At 60.0% G+C, this 24,225-nt stretch overlaps 1 protein-coding gene across 3 annotated transcripts; it reads right to left on the bottom strand.

Annotated features, from left to right (window-relative positions):
* Window positions 1-7,086: 7,086 nt before the first annotated feature.
* On the bottom strand, window positions 7,087-23,658 carry SALL1 (spalt like transcription factor 1). Of its 3 annotated transcripts, none has more exons than XM_045582878.1 (4): window positions 23,640-23,658; window positions 21,903-21,995; window positions 9,633-13,039; window positions 7,087-8,416 (listed from the first exon to the last, which is right to left on the bottom strand). In XM_045582878.1, exons 2-4 carry the CDS (start codon window positions 21,976-21,978, stop codon window positions 7,973-7,975), a joined length of 3,927 nt encoding a protein of 1,308 aa, XP_045438834.1. In that variant the 5' UTR covers window positions 21,979-21,995; window positions 23,640-23,658; the 3' UTR covers window positions 7,087-7,972. The 3 variants fall into 3 exon arrangements, with proteins under 3 accessions (XP_045438834.1, XP_036296673.1, XP_036296671.1); XM_036440780.2 differs by lacking the exon at window positions 23,640-23,658 and adding an exon at window positions 23,065-23,167; XM_036440778.2 differs by lacking the exon at window positions 23,640-23,658 and having other exon boundaries at window positions 21,903-22,360.
* Between the last annotated feature and the right edge of the window lie 567 nt (window positions 23,659-24,225).

Below are 24,225 nucleotides of genomic sequence, written 5' to 3'. Positions count from 1 at the left end.
TGGGCTGCCTCGCCTGCGTCTTGGAGGCCTAGTTCTCTTCCTGTCGGGAAGAATGGTTCTCGGGCTGGAAGAGCTAGGAGTGTAGTCCTAGCCACTCTATTGATGAGGAAGTCCCTTCGTTTCCAAGAAGCCAACTCACAGGACCCATCCGCCATAGGGGAGGAAAAAGTACCCACCAGACTGGCCAGTGTGGTTCAGTGGTTGAGCTTCGACCTATGAACCAGGAGATCACAGTTCAACATTCCGGTCAGGGCACATGCCCGGGTTGTGGGTTCGATCCCTGACGTGGGGCGTGCAGGAGGCAGCCTGTCCATGATTCTCATCATTGATGTTCCTCTCTCTCTCGCTCTCTCTCCCTCTCCCTCTCCCTCTCTCTCTCTCTCCCCCTTCCTTTCTGAAATCAGTAAAAATCTATTTTTTAAAAAAGATTGTAAACTAGAAACCTCTCAAAAGGACAAAATGGATTGAAATAAGAAATCAAGATCTGACCCGTTGGGGTTTGACTGGGGTCGGAGTCATTGTGTTGAGCAAGCTGACAGTAGGAAGTATGTTTGTCCACATTTGGAAGTCTATTCCTTCAACCTCCCCTTCTCACCACCTCCACCCCACACATCCGCTCCACTCCCAAGGACGGGAATCCTGGATTCATCTGCATATGAACAAATCCCATTTGCCCACTGCCTAGTTTATGGCAGCCCCGTGTCTGTGTACATGTGTGCTCACACATGTGTTCATGTGTGCACATGTGCATGCACGTGTGTTCTGTCTGCGCTGCCACCCACGTGGTGGATGCATCTGTGTCTGTGATGTGTGACTCTTGCCAGGTAGGAGTGGGCCGGCCGCTCCACAGCTTGCACATCTTCAAAGCCTCGGCTGCATCCTCTTCAGCAGTTGAATCAATATTTTCATAGAAAATGAAAAGGAAAGCGAGGACAGTGTGTGGACCCAGAGGTTGCCGACCAGGACCCGACAAATGGAAGATGGCCACCCACCGGGGAGGGGGGACGGACTCCCCGCCAGCGCTTTGATGCCTGCCCTCACTCCGCGGCCAACAGTCTCCTTCCGCCCAGGACTGCTCAGTTCACTTTTCTGTTATTTTTTAAAATATATTTGTATTGATGTCAGAGAGGAAGGGAGGGGGAGAGAGAGAGAAACATTGGTGTGAGGCTGAGACATCAAGGGGCTGCCTCCTCAGTCCGTACCAGGGATTGATCCCCAAACCCAGGCATGTGCCCTGAGCTGGAATCAAGCCAGCATCCTTTCCGTGCAGGTGGAAAAGGACGTCCAACCACTGGGCCACACTGGCCAGGGCAGCCCTGCATTTTTAAAAAAGGCATCTCTAGTTTCACATTCTTTTATTGTTCTTTAAAAATTTCTAACACAGTAAAAAATAAAAATAAATAAAATTTTTTTAAAAGTAAATCTAGCTGAAACCGGTTTGTTTCAGTGGATAGAGCATCGGCCTGCAGACTGAAGGGTCCCAGGTTCGATTCCGGTCAAGGGCATGTACCTTGGTTGTGGACACATCCGCAGTGGGGGGGTCTCTGCAGGAGGCAGCTGATCGATGTTTCTCTCTCATCGATGTTCCTAACTCTCTTCCTCTCTGTAAAAAATCAATAAAAGATATTTAAAAAAAAGGAAAAAAAAAGAAAGTAAATCCAGATTCCGGTAATGGGGGTTCTAAAGACTCCAAAGCCGAATTCCAGGGCAAAGTCCTGGGCGGGAAGGGCAGGCAGCTCATTTGCATGCTCAGTGGACGTTGAATATTAACCCGCTGCCGTCCTGGATGGCACCTTGCTCAACCTCTGCCCTATGACGGGTGGCCAGAGCGTCCTCCGTGGGGGGCGCTGTCCGCGGGCGCCCGGAGGTCCAGCGGCAACCTCAGCCTCGGCCCAAGCCCAGCGGCTCCCGACGGAGCGGAATGTGTCCGGGGGCAGAGCTCTCCCTGAGGGGCAGACCCGCTTTCAGACGTTCCTTCTCCCCTTCAGAGGGAGCTAGCACGAAAGAGAAGTGCTTCCTGGCCCATAGAGTAAAAGAAATAAAAGAAATTATGTGTTTCCGCCCATGCAATAGAATATTAAGCAACCATCAAAACAGAGTTTTTAAAATATTTTTTATTGATTTCAAAGAGAGGTAGAGGGAGAGAGAGAGAGAACATCAATGATGAGAGAGAATCATGGATCGGCTGCCTCCTGCTTACCTGCAACTGGGGATGGAGCCCACACCCAGGGCCTGTGCCCTGACCAGGAATTGAACCGTGACCTCCTGGTTCCTAGGTGGATGCTCAACCCCTGAGCCACGCCGGCCGGGAGAAGCTCTGAGTTTTAATGATAAAAATTAGATTAGACCATCACTTTCCCTGGCACTCAGCAGCCCCAGGACCAAAGCCCAGGAAACGCAGGTCCGGGTTCTGCCTCCTTGGACTTGAACTTGAACTCGGCTTGACAAACTTTTGCTTCACTGAGCAATACATGCCAATAATTATCTTACCGTTTAGGTGTGTGTGTGTGTTTAACAGAGAAGGGGGGAAGTTCTTCATTAAAGCAACGCAGCGTACATATTCACTAGGCCTGTGGTCGGCGCCTCGAGTGTGGCCCCTCCACTAAACACCACGGCCTGGGCAAGTCTGTGTCGAAGACGTGGTGTTAGAAGTTTATGTTTAAAAAATGTGGCTCTCCGAAGGAATGTCCATCACTGTGCTGTTGATGTTCGGCTCCGAGGACGGATGAGTTTGCCGGCCGCTGTCCGCGCTCCCTGCTCAGGGACCGCTGCTCTGGGCAGGCTCCTCGCAGAGCAGACAGCGGGCGCTCCATCCTCACCTTTGCCTTCTTTGTAATCGCCGAGGTCCTCCTCGGGTTTCGTTTGGTTTGGGGGCTGATGGAGGTCTCTCCTCACTCGAAGGGGCAAAAATGAACTTTTGGAGTGCGGGGGGGGGGAGCCGGGAGTCACACCGGTGGCTCTCAATCCGTGACACGGGGACGTCGTAAGGCGCTGAGGGGGGCTCCCGGGAATGGTGGCTGGCGAGCCTTTCGGGCCCAGACGGGGAAACGGGGGTGTGGCTCCCACACGTGAGGATCCTACCGAGCTGGCTCTTTATAAAATATATATTTTCATGTGGATTTCAGAGAGGGAGGGAGAGGGAGGGAGAGAAACATCAATGACGAGAGAGAACTGGGGATCCAGCCCACAACCCTGGCCTGTGCCCTGACCGGGAATCCAACCACGACCTCCTGGTTCAGAGGTTGACACTCAACCACTGAGCCACACTGGCCGGGCCAGAGTTGACTCCTGAGTGAGTGACAGCTCCAGGTTTGTGGTGCCAACTGCTCCTCCTCTGCTCTCTGGGTCTCCGTGTTGTCACCTGGCAGACGACAGTGGTCGCAGGGCTGTGATGAGAGGTGACAGGTAGAAACACCGCCAATTCTGAGCACAGAAGCAGCCGCCTCCGTCCGCCCGGTCCCCCCAGGAGGGAGGTGGCCGGGTGTACCTCTTCCTCAGGCCTGCGGGTGGGACTCTGGGCCTCAGACCGAATGTGGCCACGATCCCCAGGAGATGGACGACATGACCTCTGGCCCCTCGCCATCCGGGTCCAGCAGGCCTCGCTGTCAGGACTCAGCCACACGGGGGCAGCTGGACGGTCCCCGCCTCCCCCCCCCCCCCCCCCCCACTGCCCTAACAAGGAGGGGTCGACCTGTGCGGCCTCCCCCATGGTGTGACTGGGACGTGAGTCAAAAGCCGGGCCTGGGACCGAGGCTCGCCCCTCCCCCGCCGCCCTGGCCTGGCCTTGCCCAGGGCCGTCCCCAGCCTTTGTGAAGCCGCAGGAGCAGAGCCAGGGCACGTGTTCAAACAGCTCAGAGGAAGCCGGGCTCAGCACGGAGCGACGGCCTCGGGTCCAGCCGGGGCGAGTTTCCCTTCCCTGGGACTTCCTGTCCCGTTTCTGGATGTTTCTGTCTATCACAGGATCCCTGGCAGCCGGGGCGAGGCTGTCAGCGGGGCGGGAGAGCAGGCTGCGTGCGAGCACAGCCCTTCGGCTCAGCTGCTGAAGCAGCGCGTTGACCAGTGGTGCCGACCCGGAGCCGGCTCCCAGGACAGGGCCAGCTCCCGCCGGGCCTCTGTCTGTCTGTCTGTCTGTCTGACCTGGGGGACCAGGAGCCCAGCCTTGCAGATGGGGCTCACAGCACATCCTCGGCCATAAAGACCAGCACTGGCCCCACCGCTGCCTGGGGGGCCGGGCACTGCGGTGGATGGGAGGATGGGGGGCAGGTCCTTAGGGGTGCAGAGTAAGTGGGCGACCTCCTGCCGCGTTCTTAGAAGGCCGTTAACATTTAACAATGTATTTTATGTAAATCATCTGGCCGCTCCGTGGCAGGGGCGGGGGGGGGGGGGGGGGGGGGGTGCGGGAGGAAACAATGGGCCCGGATTAGACCATTTACTGGGGCTCCAGTTCCAGGAAGTTGGTGTTGCTGTGGGCCTGGATCTTGTTACTTTTTAGCTCCCATCTGAGCCTTTATCTCCCCCGTCCCAGGCAGAGAGGACCTTTTTTCTCTACCGCGTCATTTTTACAGTTGTCATGTTGTACCCCCTTTCATCCGACTCGAGATTAGGAGCTCTCAGCGCGCGGAGATGGAAATATGGGGGAGCCCTGTGGGCCGGCTTTGTTTATCCTCCGGAGCGGGCTTTGATCTGAGCAGATTTCCCGGGGTCTGCAGGAGATGACCTAATTCCTGTCTTATCCGTCTCCACTTTCTGGGAATCTGGGATGGATGGAGGGCGCGTTGCTGGGGAGCCTTTGAAATGCACTTTACACGCCCCCCCCCCCCCCCCCCCCCGCTGTCGCCCCCCCCCCCCGGACATTTGTTTCATTGGGGGGAGAGCACGTCACTCCCAGGCAGATGCCCACAGGCTGCGAGTTCTAACAGCGGGAGCTTTCTCTGCTTCCTTTTGTAAGTCCCTCGTTCCGGCAGGCAGGACACGCCAAGACCAACAAGCAAATAACCTGCCGCCCGCCATCCATGTCCACGCAGGTCCTTAGGTTTCTGTGTGGGCGCTGCGGCTTTTTCTAATAAAACAACTGTCCCCCCTGCCCCAATCCTCCCCAAGTTAGTTACTAATCCATGAGGATGGCGATAGGAACCCTCAAAACTCAAGAGCGTGAGGTCTCTCCAGTGGACCCGAGGCTGCCCGCCTCTTACTGTACCCCTCCCCTTACTGTACCCCTCTTACTGTACCCCTCCCCTTACTGTACCCTTCCCCTCTTACTGTATCCCTCCCCTTACTGTACCCCTCCCCTTACTGTACCCCTCCCCTTACTGTACCCCTCCCCTTACTGTACCCCTCCCCTTACTGTACCCCTCCCCTCTTACTGTACCCCTCCCCTTACTGTACCCCTCCCCTTACTGTACCCCTCCCCTTACTGTACCCCTCCCCTTACTGTACCCCTCCCCTTACTGTACCCCTCCCCTCTTACTGTACCCCTCCCCTTACTGTACCCCTCCCCTTACTGTACCCCTCCCTTTACTGTACCCCTCCCCACCCATGGCCTGAGGGTCTCGGGCAGTTGGGGTCTCTTTCCTTTTTTCCTCCCTAAGTCCCAGGCAGTCACCAGCGCCTCTGCCAGCGTATTTTCTGGAAAGAAGGGAGCTCCTGTGTGTGTGTGTAAGGGTGTGTGTGTGTGTGTGTGTAAGGGTGTGTGTGTGTAAGGGTGTGTGTGTGTGTGTGTGTGTGTGTGTAAGGGTGTGTGTGTGTGTGTGTAAGGTTGAGGGGCCAGAGGTGGTGGGGCTGCAAAGAAAAACTGCTAAGAATAGAGGGAAGGAAAGACCCGGGATAAGAAGAGGAGAGGGACATGGTGGGACAAAAACCCAGACAGAAACGCCCCAGTGGTCAGGCGGAGAATTTTGTGCGGGGCAGAGCCGTACTGGGCTGTTTTTACAGCTCACTCAGGACAAGAGCAGGGGGAGTGTGTCCCCAACATGACTGGTTTGAGTTCAGAACTTCTGTGGCATTCGCTCATTCCGGGGGCCACAACGCAGGAACCTCGGCCCTGGGGGTCCCCAAGCGACTTCGAGGCACCGGACGCTTCGGAGGGAGCGGGGAAAGGTGGACGGGCAGGCGAGGCCTGGCGGACGGGTGAGGGCGGGGATGTCTGTCCCAGGATGGAAGGAGAAAAGCATGGACAGGGTGGGCAGGTGCCTACGACATAAAGCGCTTGCTGTGACCCGGCTGGCTGTGCGGGCTCAGAGGCGGATCACGTAACCCTGCGCATCGGGCCTCCGAGACAACACTCTCTCCGCGCTCTCCTCCGAGACAGCGCCGCTCTCCGCTTCCGCCGGAAACATACCCCAAAGCCGCCGCGTCCAAGCAGGCTCTGCGGAAGGAAGCTTACCTGGCCGGGCGCAGCCTCCAGGAATGACTCTGCGCTTTATTTTATTTTATTTCCCCCTTTTCTTGTTGGGGATTTGCAGGAAGAGTGGCCCAACACATCGTAGCTATTGAGGAAAGATCTAGAGCCTCAAAGTGAAAAAGAAAAAGAGGAAAGAGAAGAAAAGAAGGAAGGAAAGAAAGAAAAAAAGGAAAGGGGGAGAAAGAGGAAGGAAGGAAGGAGAGAGAGAGAGAGAAAGACCAACCAACCACAGGCCCACTCAAACCCGTGTCTGCCTTTACGATCCCTTCCTCACAGCGCGATGGGCACGCACACGCCCGGTTTGCGGGTGTCTGGGAGAAGGTTACGTGGCACGCACACGGGGCCTGGCCCGGGGAACACAGAACACGCACTCTGAGCACACAGACACGGCGTTTGGTTTGATCTGTTGCAAAAAGAAAAAAAGACAAAAAAAAAGACTGTATTTGATTACGTGAGTAAAAGTACAGCATCTCTGTTGTTAGTAAGTATTAAACGTTAGAGAAATCGGACCCCGCCCCGTCCTTCCAGCTTCCCGAGAAAGTGCGTGTAGCGAGTCCAGCAGCGCCCGGCGCACACCGCGAGGCCGCGCTCCGCCCAGGCCGCCGCCGTGCGTGCGGGAGGGGACCTGTGCACATGTCAGCGGAAGCCACGTTCCTCACGGTATCCGCAGAGCACCCACATTTTCCCCCTCCGTCGAAGGCTGTTTTCAAGATGCTCGTACGTAGCAGCATTGGGGAACTCCAGCACACGGCGGCCAGGGCGAAGGGACAACACCTACAAGGCAAAAACGAACGTTCCATCCCAGTTTCCACGACCAAAGCACACCGGCGTGTTCTCTAGAGCAGTCGGCGTGCTTCCTGAATCGTGCGGAAACCTAGGGACACCCAGGGCGACTCAAGTAAAAAGCGCAATACAAAGAGCAGTTCGGAACGGAAATGGTTAAATCTACAAAAATCAGAACAAAACAAAAACAAAAAACCCAGGTCGAATTTTAGGATAAAAAAAAAAAAAAGGCAAAACAAAACAAAAACCCCAAACCAAAAAAAAACAAAAAAAAAAACCCCAAACCTTTCAAAGAACCACACTGTTCAGTCTGTACGACTCAGTCCTTTTCCTTAACTCTGTTTTCGGAAGATGAGACGATGCGTGTGTGCCGAGAAAATGCCCCAGCAGGATCAAAGTGTACATTTATATACAGACTTTATTAGAGACCTAATGCATCACGGGGGCATGGCAGCCACACCGGCTTCATATTAAACTGGATATAGAAAATAAGTTAATGCCAGATTAAGACCGCCTAGCAGGGCAACTTTGCAATTGCCATAAATGTTACAGCAAGTTTACAGCACTCTAGTCAATTAGTACTTAGTCCCGAATACAGAAGACCAAAGTTAACGCTTGCAATCCTGTCTGCAGAGCGAGGTTACATCGCTAATAAATAAGCTTTCTTAGAACTCTAGAAGTGGAGCAAGGTACAAAAGAATGTCTCCATCCTGGGGAAGCAGTTCCGAGATCTGGGGGGACCCGAGGAGACGGGGGCGGCGGGCAGGCTGGGCCTCGGCCGGCCTCGCTCTAACTGGTGACGATCTCCTTGCTGTCCTCCAGGAAGCGGGTGAAGCGGAAGCCGGCGGCGGCGTTGTCGCTGCCGGCCATCTTCTCCAGGCCGGCCAGGGGCGCGCTGGGCTCCGAGCCAGGCAGCTTCTCGGGGTTGCCCGTCAGCCCGCCGACGGGCGAGCTGCTGCCGCTGCCCAGGCCGCCGGGCAGGGCGGGCACGCCGCCGTTCTGGATGACGGAGATCTCGTTGGCCTTCATGGCCAGCCCGTTGGACAGCGCGGCCGCGTACTGGTTCCAGAAGCCGGAGGGGTCGCCGCTGCCCGCCCTGGCCGCCAGGTCCTTGTGGAACATCTCGGGGAACTTGACGGGGTTGCCGCCCAGGAAGGTCATGGGGCCGTCCACGGAGAGCCGCCGGCCCCGCCGCGCGGGCGTGCTGTTCCACATGTGGGTGCCCATGTGGACCTGCGGGGAGAGGGCGAGGGGAACGGGACGGGGGGAGAGAGGGAGGGAGACGCTTAACGGCTGCCTCTTGTTACAACTCCCAACCCAGCAGCACTGAGCCGGCGGCTGGCATGTCTGTCCTCCTCAGCGCCGGGCAGCGGATGGGGGGACGGGACCGTCCGCTCCGAAGGCGGTAACAACCACGCTCCCTGCTGCCCCGGCCGCCTCTCCTCCCGGCCGACGTGCCCGCCCTCGCTCTGTTTTTATGGCCCCCGTTTAGCATCTAATGGCCTCCGGCGAGCCAGGCGGTCACGGAGCGTGCCGGCCGGGGTCAGATGGTTACGTCCACTCTCATTACCGCGGCAAGGATTGTGTCTGACACCCTGTGCTCTAGAAACGTCCTTTCCAGCTGGGGAGAGAGCCACCCTTGGCTCAGTGGCTAGAGCGTCGGCCTGTGGACTGAAAGGTCCCAGGTTCAATTCCGGTCAAGGGCGTGTACATCTTTGTTGTGGGCACCTCCCCAGTAGGGGTTGTGCAGGAGGCAGCAGATCGATGTTTCTCTCTCATCGATGTTTCTAACTCTCTATCCCTCTTCCTTCCTCTCTGTAAAAAATCAATAAAATATACATATATAAAAAAAAGGAGTCCTCCTCCCTGTTGGCCCGTCCGAGGGCCCCTGTGCATGAGAGAAAACGCCAGAACGCCGTTACTCCTCTCGCCTTTCTGGCAGAAACCTCTGGGGACCGCCTCTGTCAACAGGAGGATGTACTCAGCTGTTGCTCCAGCGTGGAAGCACACGGGCTGGCTCTCCATCACATGTCAGCAGGCGGCATCGCCTCATCGATTATCAGAATGCCTGTGAGCGGAGGGCCGGTGCTACCAAGCTTGGAAGAAAGAACCGGGCCGGCCGCGTGGCCATGAACAGGAGGGGCTCGGGCGCGGAGAGCTGCGATCATTACGCGATCGGGCAGCCCGCAGGCCCGGGGAGGCGTTAATCAATACCCATGGCCACAGGCCGTGTTCCCCGGGAGGTGCGGCCGTGCACTGGGTGCACTGAACGAGACAGGGGAGACGGGGCCCAGTGACTCGATGCCCGCCCACCCTCTGCCAGCTGCAGCCGGGCCTGGTCCCGGCCACGAGCCCCACCCACAGCCACCACTTCCCCACGGGGGTCTGGGTACGCATCACAGACATCGCCGGGCCACCCGAGAGGGAGGAGGGCCGAGGGCACAGGTACCTTCAGATTGCCTTTCGTGGTGAACGCTCTCCCGCAGATGGTGCAGGCGAAGGGCTTCTCGCCGGTGTGAGTCCGCTCGTGGATCTGCAGGGCGCTGGACGAGGAGAAGGTCTTGCCGCACGTGTTGCAGTAGTGCTGCTTGGGGGTCCGCCGGGGCAGGGCCGGCAGCAGCACGGGGGACGTGGCCGAGGGCCCGGAGGGCGCGTGGCCGCCGGCCGAGGGGTCCTTGCCGTCCTGAGGAGGGACGTGCATGAAGCCGTTGACCTCGGTCTTGATGAGCGCGGACAAGGGGCTGGCGGGGGGCATTCCCGCCACGGGGTTCTGCCCGGGGCCGGGGCCGAGGCCCGGGCTGGGCTCGAAGAGCTGGGAGGGGAGGTCGCGCATCTGGTGGGTGAGCATGTGCTGCTTCAGGTTGCCCTTGGTGGAGAAGCCGCGGCTGCAGACTGTGCAAATGAAGGGTCTCTCTTTGGTATGACTCCGGTAGTGGATGTCCAAGGCACTCTGGCAAGCAAACGTCTTGCCGCAAATGTCGCACGCCGTGTTCTTGAACTTGCCCCGGTCCCGGAACGGGAAGAGGAGCCCCAGGGAGTCCTCCTTGACCATCTTCTCCGAGTGGCCCGCCGTGAGGTCCAGGGCCCCGCCATTGACGGGGGCCGGGGACAGGCCGTTGGCGAACTCGCCGGGGCCCGGCCGGGGCGGCTTCTCCTCGGCACCGGGCGACTTGCGGAAGTCCGGGGCGCCGCTGGCGGGCGACAGGGCCTGCATGGACGAGGTGGACTCGGAGGCGGCCGGGCTGCCCGCGCTCTGGCTCTCCACGTCGCCCCCCACCGAGGACGAGTCGTTGGTAAGGACGTCGCCCTCCACCGAGCCGTTCTCCACGGCCTTGAGGCTGGCCTGCAGCTGCTCGGCCAGCCCGGCGTTGATCATCCTCATCTGGTTCTCCAGCGCAGCGATGCTGGACACCTCGGGGGGCAGCGGCGAGGACGACAGGCTGTCCCGGGAGGCGTCCGCCGAGCGCGGCGTGTCGGGCATGCTGCCCTCAGGGCAGCCGTCCATGGTCTCGTCGGAGAAGGTGTCGGCGTCGTCAAAGTTCCTCTCGTCGAAGGAGCCGGCGTCGGAGCCCATGGACTCGGGGCAGGCGCCGTCGGGCAGCGGCGTGTTGGGGATCTGGCCGCCCATGTGCATGCGGATGTGCTGCTGCAGGACCACGGCGTTGGTGAACTTCTTCTGGCAGATGGGGCAGGAGTGCTGCACGCGCAGCGGCGGCATGGCGCGGTGCACGCTGTAGTGCGTCTTGAGGTTGCCCTTGGTGGTGAAGGCGCGCCCGCAGACCTTGCACTTGAAGGGCCGCTCGCCCGTGTGCGTGCGGTAGTGCATCTTGAGGGCGCTCTGGCAGCTCAGCACGCGGTGGCAGATGACGCACTCGTTGGGGTCGGCGGCCTTGCGGTCGATGTTCTCCACCAGCTGCTGCAGCTTGGAGGTCTCGGAGGCCGGCGCGGCGTCCAGGAGGCCCCCGAAGGCGAACTTGGCCTTGAACTGCTCGGACATGAGCGGCAGCAGGGGGTTGGCGAAGGCCAGGGCGGTGCCCGGCGGGCCGTTGTCCGCGGCCGCCGTCGGCGAGCTCAGGGCGCCACCGCCGCCGCCGCCCTCTTCGCTTCTGCCCCCGGAGGGCGGCCCCGCGGCCCCGTCGGCCTCCTCCGGGAGGCCCCCCGCGCTTCTCAGGGCGGGCTCGGGGGCCCCCGAGTCGCTTTTGACAGAGCCCGGGGGGCTGGCGGAGGCGCGGCTGATGGGGATGGGGGCCGGCTCCTCGGTCTTGATGAAGGGGAGGGTGGGGGGCAGCGGCAGGCCCACGGACGTGGTGAGGGTGGGCAGGACGGGCTTGGTGTCCAGCCAGCTGGTGACGGGCTTCTCGGGGGGGATGGACATGCCGTAGGGGATCCCGGAGCTGGTGGGGATGTTGTCCAGGTGCTCGGGCACGGGGTAGGGGTTCATCTGGATGTGGGGGTACTTCTCCTTGTGGCGCTGGAAGTGCACCTTGAGGTTGCCCTTGGTGGAGAAGCGGTTGCCGCAGACGTTGCACTTGAAGGGGCGCTCGCCCGTGTGGGAGCGCAGGTGGATCTGCAGGGCGCTGTCGCTGCCGAAGACCTTGGCGCAGAAGCGGCACTTGTGCTTGAAGAACGCCTCGTCCGAGGCCGCGCCCTTGGCCTCGAGGGCCGCGGCCAGGCCTCCGCCGCCGGGCGGCTTGCTCTTGCGCTGCTGGGCCAGGGCGGCCAGCGGGGCCAGGTCCTCGGCCGCGGTGCCCGCGCTGGCGGGGGCCGGCTGAGGTAGAAGAGGGTTGGACGCAGGGCTCAACAGGCTGCTTATTGCGAACGCCGGCGAGGCCGCCGCCGCCGAGACCGCCGCGGGGCTGCCGGCCAGGGAGGCGCCCGGGGCCGCCCTGTCCGAGGACGAGGACGACGGGGCGGTCACCGCCGTGGCCAGGATGCCCACGTGGGGGGACGCGCCGCCGTGGGCCGGGGCGAGGGGGTGGCTCTGAGGTAGCTGGGCCGGGGGCAGCTGCTTCAGGCCGCCGATGCTGGCCGACTGGCTGGCCAGGCTCTGCGCTAAGCCGGCGGCGGCCGCCAGCTGCTGGGACAGGTGGGAGCTCAGCGTGGACAGCGGGTGGGCGGCGGAGGTCCGCGGGGCGCCCTGGGCGGGCCCGGCGGGCGCGGTCTGGTCGGCGCCCTGGGAGGCCAGCAGCAGGATCTGGTGGCGGATCTGCTCGATGAGCTGTAGCTGGTGGATCTGCTGCTGCTGCAGCGCCAGCAGCTGCTCCATGAGCGCGGGCACGGCCGGCTTGGCCCCCGCGGGGCCCCCGCCCCCGGCCCGCGCCTCCTGGGAGAACTGGGCCACGGCCACCTTGGTGCTCTGCAGGTTCTCGATGATGACGTTGCTGTTGATGACGGAGAAGCCGCCCAGCGCCGCCAGGTCCCCCGGCTGAGGTAGAGAGGTTGTGATCGCTGAGGTACCCGTGGAGGAGCCGCCGGGGGTGCCGCCGGCGGGGCTGCCGCCGGGAGGGCCGCGGCCGCCGTCGCCATCGGCGCCCTTGTCGGCCCCCGGGGCCTCCACCTCCATGGACCCGTCCCCGTCCCCGGGCCCACGGTTCTCCGGGGGCTCCCCGCGATGAGCCGTGCCGCCGGGCGTGTCATCGGGGGGCTCCCCGGGGCGCTCGGGCGGGGGGCTGGGCGGGAAGGCGCCGGCCGGGGGCGGGGGGCCCTCGCGCACGATCAGCACCAGCTGCGTCTTGGTGCAGCTCTTCTTGTGCAGCAGCAGGTCCGACAGCTCGAAGAACTCGGCGCAGCAGCGGCCGCACACGTGGGCGTCCTTGCTCTTGGCGCGCGGGTGCGGCTGCCCCTTCTCGGCGTGTCCTGCCAACACCGAAGGGAGCGGGTTAGGAAGGGAGCCGGGCCCCGTCCCCCGGGCCCTCACCCCCGAGACGGCCCATCGCGGGGCGCCTGCGGAGCCGGACACCGCTGCCCCCGCCGACACCCAGCCGCCAGGGCCTGGGGCAGTCCGCTCGGCACGCTGAGGACACCGGCAGCGTCCCCGGCCACCTGGCACCTCCGGGGCCACGGCCTTCCGACGGTTCATCACCACAGAAGCCACGCTGGCCCGAAGGCAGGGCGCCGACGCCACCCCACAGCGCGGCATCGACCCCAACGCCTCACAGGCCGGCGTCCCCGCACCCGGAGCGGCCCAGCACCGCATGGGACCTCCGAGGCCCCGGGCTCCCATCCACCCGATGCCACGGCACCTGTGACAGGTGGCTCTGCCACCAAAGTCCTCTGGAGCCCTTTGGATGCCAGCCAGCAGCTGACGAGGCGACACATACACAGCACCCACCTGCCCGCCTGCCGACGGATGACCGGGGAGTCACCTGCCCGCCCCCACCCAGAGCCCCAGCTCAGCCAGATCCGTGACAAACACTCTGTGTTCGTGCCCGCAACCAATCCTCCACACAACTGGGTACAAAAGAGAGAGCAACACACACACACACACACACACACACACACACACAAGCACAGGCATACACACAGAGACACACGAGTGTGCACACACACACACACTCAGACACACACATGCAATGAAGAGAAGCACAAGGATCAGACCCCGCAACAAGTCCCGCCTGGCGTGTGTGTGTCAGCCGTGGCACAGTTAGCTTTAAACCCAAAGTGAGGACCATCCATCGCGAGGCTCCGCGTGTGGCCCCCCGTGCTCAGCATCCCCCAAAGGCTCTCTGTCTCCGAAGCGGGTGGGGATTACTTTTCTGATTAAACATCCACGGCCAGGAAGGTGTGCCTGGAAGGGGGCGGGAGACAATTCCCGGTTGTGAAGAGTTTGGAGATGCTTTTGCCTCTCCTGGTCTCAGTGAAACACACAGACACACAGACACACACACACACACACACACACGCCACACACACACACACACACACACACACATGCCACACACACACACACACACACACACACGCCATACACGCACAACAGTTTGCGCTTCCCTGTTACCAATTGTTGAACAGATTGTCCTGGACCTTTCAGTGTAAAAAAACCCAAAAAAACCCCTTTATTTCATGTGCGTTTCCACCGGTTGCTCAGACTTCTCCTCGCTCAGACCCATTTGTAAATTCAACATAAAACTCGCCAACGGGAAGCGCCTCTCCCATTCACAGGCCGCCGGCATCGCATTGTCTGCCCTCCCGGGGACACCGGCCTCTGCTGTACAAATGGTGTGTGGCCACCTCCGGGGGCCGGGAAACTGTTTAATTCAAGGATTACCTCCCTGCATGCTTTTCTGCCGCGGAGTCAGATAATAGTCAGTTTCCATGACTTCCAAATTGAATCCCCCAGAAAACTCGCAGGGAGGGAGGGAGGGAGGGAGGGAGAGAGAGAATCAGAGAGAGAGAGAAGGAAGCTAATTGTGAATCTGAATAAACGCAAAATCAAAATGCTGCTTTTTCAGTAAACTTAGAGTCAACTCCAAAGAGCCAGCCTCGTTTGCCTTTTTTTTTTTTTTTGTAGTGAACATCAAGGGGAAAAAAAAAAGGCTCAGGCGGTTTGGCATTCCAGAAAACATAATTAATACCTCAACACCGAACTTCTGAAAATGCCGAGCCCACTGGCCTTCGGGGACGCAGGCCGGCCCGGCGCCCTGCTCCCGGGAACGGACCGCGCGCCTGGTTCCCGGAGAGTGCTATTTGAGGAGCTAAGTCACACTTAACACGCCGCTTCCCTAATTCCATCTCCTAATCGCCACCAGGGTAGGGTGCAAAACGCACTCACAATACCCGGCTCATCTGAGCGGCAGCAGCGAGCACCAGTAATGACTCTGTTTTAATTTAATGTCTAATCACCCTAATTGGCCCTGGATTCCTGTGCACATTCGAGGTGCCGTCTTTTTAAGCAGTTCCTCCCTCCCTCTCTCTCTCTCTCTCTCTCTCTCTCTCTCTCTCTCCATCCCTTACTTAAAATAATGTAAACAAAATATCCAACGGATTTTCCTCAAGTTATGCTGCTTAACTCGGGACACAAATAATGTGACAAAAAAATTCTTCGTATTTTGACAACCCGTTTTTCAAGGACGCATCCATTTCGGATGCTCATTTTTAAATGAGGAAATGCAGTGCCTAATATATTCAACAGAAATGTTATTTCCTTCTCTTTGCACATTTCCATATGTAATGGTTATGTTTCCATCTACTTTTACAGCCAATTATGAAGGAACAAAAGCTATTCTGTTTGTTCACACATTTTCGACAAAATGCATTAAAACTATTATGTCAGCATGTTCTATTAAGCCCCGCATTCAGTGGAAAATACTTTTCAACCAGCTCACATTTATCAAAACATAAAGCCACTTTAAAACGCCGTTTTGCTTGGTCAGCTGGGCTTAGACAAATAATGACAGATTCCGAACTAAATAACCAACGAGGGAAATCAGAACACTGACTCCGTCAATGGTACACATTACAATGTCGTCGCTTCAAATATTTAGCACATCTGTGCTCAGGATTAAAGGGCATTTTAATTCTCGGTAACGTGCAAACATCTGATATTCTCATAATATCGAGAGAAAATGGAGGAGGAGGTAACTTTACGGGACTTTGGCGGGTCATTGCTTCCTTTCCCGGGCCCCAGGTCCACAGCGGTGCTGCCGTGAGACTCACTTGAGAAGCGTTCAAGTTTTTCACCCCGAACGGTTTTATGTTCAAGATGGTGCTAAACGGGCCAGAGAGGGGAGCCGCTGGAAATAGATGCCCGCCGGCGGTGAGAGAGGCCGATTAAAGAGCTGCTCAGACAGCAGCTTGGGTTTTCGCAACATTTTAATAATCTGCCATTTGATCCCCCCCGGAGAGGCAACTAATTTAATTTCCTGATGTTTATGAACACCGGGGAAGAAGGGAAAAAAAATTTTTTTCCCTGTTATCTATTCTGATTTCTTTCAAAAGCAGGTGTCGCTACACTGCAACAGTTCTCCACTTGAAACCTAGCTGCGTTCTGAACACAATTCCAATAAAACACGAGGGCTCGTTTGAATCTTGAACGACGAAAGGGAATAATTTAAGCCGAAATAAGATACACATACACACACACACACACAAACAGGCTCTAATTCATTTTTCCAACTGTCTGCTACCTCGTATCTCCGCATAATCTGTTACAGGATTGCAACTGGTGACCCCATTAGAGTGAATACAGTTGCCTTGCTCCGGGTGCTGTGGTGAGAATGACATGCCGGCCCCTCTGCTATGGATTTTGCATGCAAATTAATCTAATTTTGTAATCCTGGTCAGGCAGGAAGATTCGAGAAGGAGTGGGGTATTTTTTTTTTTTTTTTTTTTTAAGTATGGACACACAAAAAGATTTCTGGAATTTTCTGGTTTTTTTTGGGGGGGAGGGGGGTTGGCGATGGAGGGAGAAGATGGAGGGTGAACTTATAGCTCCATCCAGTGTACACTAAAAATCCCAAATGTGGGTTTTTTCCTTGTTATACTACTGAGGTACTTGCTGCCCCATTCTAACGTGCCAATTTTTCCTCGTCTGAACCAAACCCTGCAGCACAGGAGGCAGAAAATTGAAGTGTTCCGGGATCTCTGTCTCCCGAGAAAACAAAAATAAAACGTGCCCCACACAGAAAGGGCTAGCCGGCAGGGGCAAAAAAAAAAAAAAGAAAAAAAGCCCAAACCAAAACAACACAGCCCTCGGCCACGCTTGGCTTTCTTCTGGGGCCCCTCAAAAAGCGCGCGTGTGTGTGTGTGTGTGTGTGTGTGTCCCCGCCTTCCAGATCATTCTACCAGGCTCTTCCTTTTGCATGGGCCAGTCGCAAACATTTTTGATGGATTGGCCTTTTTTTTTTTTTTTTAAAAAAAAACGGTTGCCACGGACCTGGGAAAAGCCTGAACCTCCACGCCCAGCTTACAATTCCCAAGAAACGGCAAACACGGCCAGAGGCTGCGTGCCTGTTCCGTCCGCCTTCGGGCCCGCTCTGTGGCAGCAGCAGCGGCAGGACCGTGTCCCGGGTGTCCTGGCCGGGCCGGGCCGGGCCGGCTCACAGAGCTCAAGGCGGGGAGAGAGCCAACAGGACACACCTTTTAAACAACTGGGATCGGAGCCCACGCGGGGCCCCCTGGGCGGAACCAGACTGAACACTAGATGGGGTCCCAGTGGCAGGCTTCGCTCAGAAACTCCTCTGTAGCTTTGCTCCTCCAGTGACGCGGAAAGGAGAGCTCCTGAAGGCGAGACCCGCGCTCTGGCTGCGTAAACATTGGCAGGGGCTGCAGAAACCGAATCCCCGTTGTTTGGGGCTGAGACGGGGCGATGGGAATGGCCTGTCAATCTTCCCCTCTGGGGGTCTGGCATCCGAGGGCGGCCAGAGGGGAGTGAGGTTAGGAAAAGAAGCCGGGCTGATAAGGTGAAACGAAAATAAACGACCCACTTCCTGCTAAGTGACTAGCAAGGCTCAATTTGGGGGTCACTGCGGAAGAGGCCGGAGGACATTGGATGACCTGGACCTTGTCACCCCTGCGTGGGAGGGGGGCCGGCAAAGGTTAAAACAGCCCCCGCGCGGCCCGGCTTCCCCCGCGGTGGGGGAGGGTGATGGTGTGTGAGGGCAGCTGGTGGCCTCCTCGGCTGGCTAACCTGCTCCGCGGCTTCAGTGCGGGCACTCGGAGAAACTTGTCTTAGAAAATCCGAATTAGGAACTGAGCTTGGCCTCTGACAATTTCAAAAAACCGAGGCGGGTGACTCATCTACCCGTTTTCCCAGGTTCTCAGGAAGGTTTCCACATTAAAACAAAATAAAAACACCAAAACGCCACCAAAAACCACAGGTAGGCGCCCGCCTTTGAAAGGACAGGACGGTTGGTAGAGGCATGGGAAGAAATGGAAGGAGGTCCCCAAGCATGACCCCTCAGCCGGCCTAGTAACAGGAGGAACTGGATGTAAAATAAACCCCAAACGGCCAGCATCACAAAATTCACCGTCACACACACCGTCTCCCAGGCCCCCGGGGGCGCGTTCCTCTTGAACATTTTAGAGAGTCCGTGCTGCCCCCCAGAAGCCAATCCCCCCCCCCCCCAACAGTTTGCATTGCTTCACCCAGAAGCTCCCCCGATGCCACCAACTCAAACACAGGCCCGACGAGCCATAAATTCTTTTGCAGCTGCCTTATCTTGCAGGTGTTGGTTTTTGGTTTTTGTGTTTTTTTTAAACCACACCAATTCATTACAGCTCTCTCTAACCTTCTGGGCCCAGAAATCAGTGTGCAGCCATGAAGCTGCTCACGGTGAGGAAATGACTTCGGTAAATAATAGAATTTCATTATTAACATAAGTAGGAAGATTTTTATGCTACTTTACATGATAGCCAATGTTTTATCTGCAGTTCATGCTGGTTTTTATCTTCCTTCCAATGTTATCTCTTGCTTGGGGGGAAAACACACACACAAAAAAAAAGAATCTCTGAGCACCAAAAATCCTTTCTTACTAAATGAATGGAGTCTGAATGGGTCATCCATGTAGTTACAGGAATCTTAAAAACACCACCCAAGGAACACACACACACACACAATCACGCAATCGACATTTCTAGTAAAAAACCCACACCGAAGAAAATCACTAGATTCCCATACTCCCTTCCCTCGGAATTACTTATCTCGGTGAATACTTTCTGCAATGCAGTCATCTTCCCACAGGCAGCGGGACTTGTTGAATATCACCAATGAGACAAACCCTATTTGCCATCATCTTGGTTTCAGAAGAAACAGAAAAACGCCAGGTTGCTCTGAGGGGGTTCCCGGACCCTCCGCCTCTCGGACGTAGAATTAAAACGTGAACATTGTGAGATGGACCAAAATAACCTTGTTTTCTTGAACTTGTTCCAATGAAGTTATCCGCGTGGCTGTCCAGCATGGCTCGGGGTTTCTTTGTATGCATGCACACGCACACACTTACACACAGACATGCAAACATACATGCATGGCACACAGCACCGGCCCCGGCTGCCCACAGCCTGGGGGGAGTCCCTTGGCTTCTGGAAGTGGGGTTCACAAACTTTGGAAGGTCCCACTCTGGGCAGAAGTCCTAAAAGTGGAAGGACCAGGGAGGGACCCGAGCGTGGGCTAGGTCTAAATGTGGATGGACCTTCTGTAGTTCAAGTGGCATCCTGGGAGACCAGTTCAAGACAGAAGGAGAAGGAACCACCTTATTCTTTTATTAAAAACAAAAACAACAAACAAAAACAAAAAGCTAGAGCCCTTACATAGAAAACCCCCAAACTCACAAGTGCTTGAAGGGTGTGTGTGTGTGTGTGTGTGTGGTGTGTGTGTGTATGTGTGGGGGGACTGACTCTGCGGCCGGGTGGCTGTGGCGGTAACTCGGAGACGTGTCACAGCCTCCTGTGTCCCTGGCCGGGGTCCCCAGAGCAGCAGCGCCGGCCGGCCGGCCGCGGCCTGTGCGGGGCCTCCTCGGAGGCAGGGCTGGGGGAGGATTAGCTGTGTCCTAATATTATTACAACAACTAAATCCTGTAACCCTCTTACAGGCTCTCCCCCGTGGGCAGCTTCTCCCCAACTTATTGTTCAGCCACGTGAAAACAGCCATCACCTAAACCCATTTACTGCCGGGAGAAGGGGTGGGGGCGGGGAGAGGTGAGAAAGGGCTGCAGGGGGAAGGTTTCCTGGGGCCCCTCAGTTTACAGCTTCTCAGGACAATGAAGCAGCAGCTCTGGGGGATAAAAGGAGAAAAGGGGGGGAAAAAAGTAAAGAAAAGAAAAGAAAAAGAAAAAGTAAAAAGGAAGAAAAAAGGAAAAGGAAACTTGACTCAGTGACTTAATGAACTTACCTCTAAGCTCAAATAAACTAAAAAAAAGTCCTAGTAAATAATAATGGGAAGAGGCAGCGGACCCCTTTTATGCCGCGGCTTTATGGGAAGCCCTCACTATTAAACTCAGGATTCCGAAAGGACCCCCAGGCCGGTTCTCCCCGAAGCCCGAGTGTGATTTTTCTTTTCTTTTTTTTTTTTTTTTTTTTTTTTTGTGGAAAATGTAGAAAACCTAGACCAGATTTACCAAAAACAAAGACCACAAACTGCCCCTGCCCCCGGTTGTGGGGGTGCTGCCTCTCCACCTTGTCCAGTGTACCCCCCGGGGCCGGCGGCGCGGAGGAACATCTCCCCACAAACTTTGGGGGAGCGGAGTGTGGGGCGAGGCGGCGAGGACAGACAGGGAAACCAGCTGAGAAAAACCCGGAAAAATATTCGCCGCAGCAGCTGCGGCCTGGGGTCACTTCACCCCCACTGAACCCCCAGACCCGGCTTCCCCGGGCTGGAAAGCGGGGTTCGGGGACGCTTCTCCGAAACCCCAGAGACTCTGGGTACGGTTTGCCGCTGGAGGAAGGGCTGGGGTCCGGGGACAAATATAGGAAATCATTTTCCTGATCGGCCTCCGTGCTCCCCGGTTTCTTACAGGGTCCCCCCACCCCAGGCGAGGGGTGCTGTGTCCCCACTGCCAGGCGGGGTGCAGGGAGCCGGAGTCCCCCGGCCTCCCGGCGCGGCCCCGGCGCCCCAGCCTCCGGAGGAGCAGGCCTCTGGGGACGGCCCGGAGCCCCGGCCGGGCGGCCCGGAGTGCAGGGGGCAGGGGTGCGATCGCAGGGCGGCCTCGGAGCCCCGCGGGGACCCCGCTCCCGCCGGCACACCCCGAAACGCCGCCGGGACGCCAGCCTCCCGCCAGACGCCGGTTCGCCCGGAGGCGGAGGCGGCCGGCGCGGCCCCTGTCCGTCCCCGGCGCCCGGGGCCGAGCGGCGCCTCCACCGCCTTGGGGCGCGCGGCCGGGCGCGGGGAGCCCCCGAAAGCGGACGCCTCCCCAGACCAGAAGCCCCTCGAGGGGTCCTCCGTCCGCCCCCCAAACGGTCTGCCCGGCCGCGGCTCCCGGACACAAACTTGGTCCCGGACCCGTGCTTCCCCGCGGGGCCCGCGGCGGCGCCTCCACGGGGAAGCGAGGGCGCCGGCTCCGGGGGCCTCTCCGCCTCCGCGGGCTCCGGGGGGACGGGGACCGGGGGGACCGGGGTCCCCGGGGCGCACGCCGCACGGGAAGCTCGTGGGCGGGGTGCACGTGTTGGGAGGAAAACGCGGGGCTCCGCTCGGGCCGCCCGCGCTGCCCGGGAGCCGCCGGCGCCTCTGCACCCCGACACGGGGGACCCATCTTGCAGCAGCTCCGAACCCCCAAAGCCACCCCGGCGGCGGCGTGAGGGCGGCCGGGCGCTCCCGGCCCGGAGTCGGGCGCGGAGTGAACTTTCTTCCCGCCGCGGAGCGGGGCCGCGGAGGCCTGGCCGGGCCCGGGCGCCGCGGGGAGCGGGGAGCCCGCACGGCCGGCGCCGAGGGCCTCCGGCCGCCCTCGTGTCCCGCCCGGACCCCGGACTCCGGACCCCGGACCCCGGCGGCCGGCACGCGGGTCCGGGCTCCGCGCCCCGGAAAAGCGGGGCCGGAGCAGCCAGGCCGGCGCGCCCGCCTCCTCCCCGCGCGGACCGGCGACTCCGGAGAGGTCCCGCCGGGATGGGGTTCGCACTCCCCGGGCGGCGGGGGCCGCCGGAGGGAACGGAGAACCGGAGAGAAAAAGGAAAAGGCGCCGAGGCGCCCGGGGGAGCGGGCGGCGGCGCGGGTGCGGGGCCCGGGGTGCGTGAGTGTGAGCGCGCGTGTGCGTGTGAGCGCGCGTGTGTCCACGGCGCGGGCAGCACTCACCATCCCGCCGCGGGAGCGAGGCCACTTCGGGGTCGGACTGGAAGTGCTGAGGCTTCGCCTGCTTCCTCCGCGACATGCTGGCTCACACATCAGCTGGGGCAGAATAAAAAATTGCCAAAAAAAAATCTTCTCAAAATTACGGAAACCGAGCGGCGGCGGCGGCGGCGGCGGCGGCGGCTCCCCCCGCCCGCCGGCCCGCCCGCCCCCTCCCCGGCCCCCCGGCCGCGGGCGCAGCGCGCATGTGTCCCGCCGTAATTATGATTATCAATAATGCATTGCGATTAATCATAGAGGGGCTCTGTGAGCGGCGATTGGCACGCGGCCAGCGCGATCCAGGCCGCTCGCCCCGATCAATGAGCCCGTGATTTGCTGCGGACCCCTGTCCCTCCGCGCGCCGCCCAATGAGCCGCCGCGGGGCTGGCCCTGCCGCCGCCGAGCCCGTTAGCCCTCCTGGCGGCCCCCGGACTCCGGGCCCGGCCGCCGGGCCGGCCTCCCGCCTCCCGCCTCCCGCCTCGCGGCCTCCGCGCCCCGGGCGCCCTGGCCCGCGGCCCCCGCCCTCCCCGCCCCCATCCCCTCCCCCACCCCCTCCCCTCCCCTCCCGGGCGGGGCCGGCCCGAACCGGCCTGCCCTCCCCGGAATGAAGCCTCCCGGGCGGGGCGGGGCCGGGGCCGGGACCGGGCTGCGGGCGCGCGAACTTCCCAACTCCGGCCCGGCGCGCCGGCCGCGGGGGAGGGAGCCCGCGGCGGGATGGGGGGAGGGGGGGTAGGGGTGGGGGTGGGGAGGAAGTCCCGCTTCGGGAGTGTTCCTTCGCTTCTTTAAGAGCCACCAGAAAGCAGCCCACCCCCACCCCCATAAAAAAATAAGCGAGTGGGGAAGAGCCAGCCCCACGCCGGTCCGCCTCCCGCCTCCCGCCCGCCCGCCCGCCCGCCCGCGGCCCAGCCTCCCGCCCGCGCCCGGCTCCGCGCTCCTCCCTGCGCCCGAGCTCTCCGGCCGGACCCCGGGCTCGCGGGGCGCGCCGAAGAGGACCCAGGACAGGTTTGGGGACGTGATGGGTGGGTGTGGGGGGCGGGGCGGCCCTCCCGGCACCCCGATTCCCCCTCCGAGGGCCCCGATCCCCCGGCCTCTCGCTCGCTCGCTCGCTCCCCCGGTCCCCTCTCTCTACCTCGGACATTCCCAGGACAATTAGGGCTGAAGTTTTCGGGAGCCGCAGCCCCGAGCCCGTGGGATAAGGGGCGGCCCGGCTCCGCCCAGGAGCCCTCCCGGCCTGCCCCCCGCCCCCCCGCCCGCCCCGGTTGGCTGCAGGGCGCGTCACTCCGCGGGGAGGCGGCGGCCGCGGTGGCGCCGCGGAGCCCGGGGCGGGCGGGGAGCTGGGACCGGCGGCCTGGGCTCCGAGTTCAGCTCCCGCCGGGGGGAGGGGAGGGGCCGCCGCTTCCCCTGCCCGCGGCCCGGCCCGTCCCCAGGACCCCTGGGCTCCCCGCCTGGGGGTGGGGGCGCACCCCAGACTCCCGGCGACGAGCCGGGGGGAGGGTCCCCGCCCGCAGCCGTCTGGCCCCCGGGAAGCTCGCTCGCCTGCGCCTCGGGCACTTGCCGGGCGCGGCACCCAAAACTTTTCCCGGGAGCTCGGTCTCCCCAGGCGGGGGGCAGCCTCCCGGCCCGCGCCCCGGGGGAGCCCCGCGGGAGCCGGAGGGAGGGTGCCGGGCCCGCGCTCTCCCTCCGCCGGGCTCGGCGCCTGCGAACCTGCCGCTGCGTCCTCGGCTCCGCCCGGCTCTTCCCCGCGCGCCCGGGTGTCCGCGCTCCGGGCTCCCGCAGCCCCGCGCCCTGAGGACAGACTGAGCCGGGCTGCGCGAGGGAGGCGGGGGCGGGGCGGGGGTGTCCAGATACACAATCCCTGCCCTATCTCGCCATCGGGGAAGGAGAGGGCTCCTGAGGACGCCCCAATTCTCCAGCGCCCTCGAGTCTGGTTCGTGCGAAGTGGGCGCCGATCTTCCGGGCTAGGGTTTCGGGGACACCGGGCCCTCCCTCCGCGCGCTCCCCCGGAGGACTCGTCTTCTCTTCGTTTCTTTGGTTTATTATTATTATTATTATTATTATTATTATTTTAAATCAATATTGTGTGTGTGATGGTGAATGTTTCTGTTTTCCTCTTGCCGATACCCCCCCTTTTTTAAATTATAACTTCTTTCTCCTTGTTTGCCTTTTTTCTCTTGTCCCTCTTATTTTCCCCCCTCTCTTCTGCCCTCGCCGAGTCCCTCACACTCACACTCACACTCACATTCACACTCACTCACACATGCACCCCGCTCCTCCCTCTCTCCGCAGGTCC

This window comes from Pipistrellus kuhlii, unplaced genomic scaffold (genome assembly GCF_014108245.1).
Source record: "Pipistrellus kuhlii isolate mPipKuh1 unplaced genomic scaffold, mPipKuh1.p scaffold_m20_p_17, whole genome shotgun sequence".
Taxonomy (NCBI): Eukaryota; Metazoa; Chordata; class Mammalia; order Chiroptera; family Vespertilionidae; genus Pipistrellus; species Pipistrellus kuhlii.
Note: the sequence above shows the minus strand (reverse complement) of the source record. Positions and strands in the feature narration are given on the sequence as shown.

Bases quoted from the DNA above. Each gene is read 5' to 3' on its own strand.
- SALL1 (XM_045582878.1), bottom strand. From the start codon at position 21,978: ATGTCGCGGAGGAAGCAGGCGAAGCCTCAGCACTTCCAGTCCGACCCC. The intron at 13,040-21,902 runs GTGAGTGCTGCC...CGGTGTTGGCAG, and splicing joins CTCGCTCCCGCGGCGGGATG to GACACGCCGAGAAGGGGCAG. The intron at 8,417-9,632 runs GTACCTGTGCCC...CTCTCCCCGCAG, and splicing joins CCACGAAAGGCAATCTGAAG to GTCCACATGGGCACCCACAT.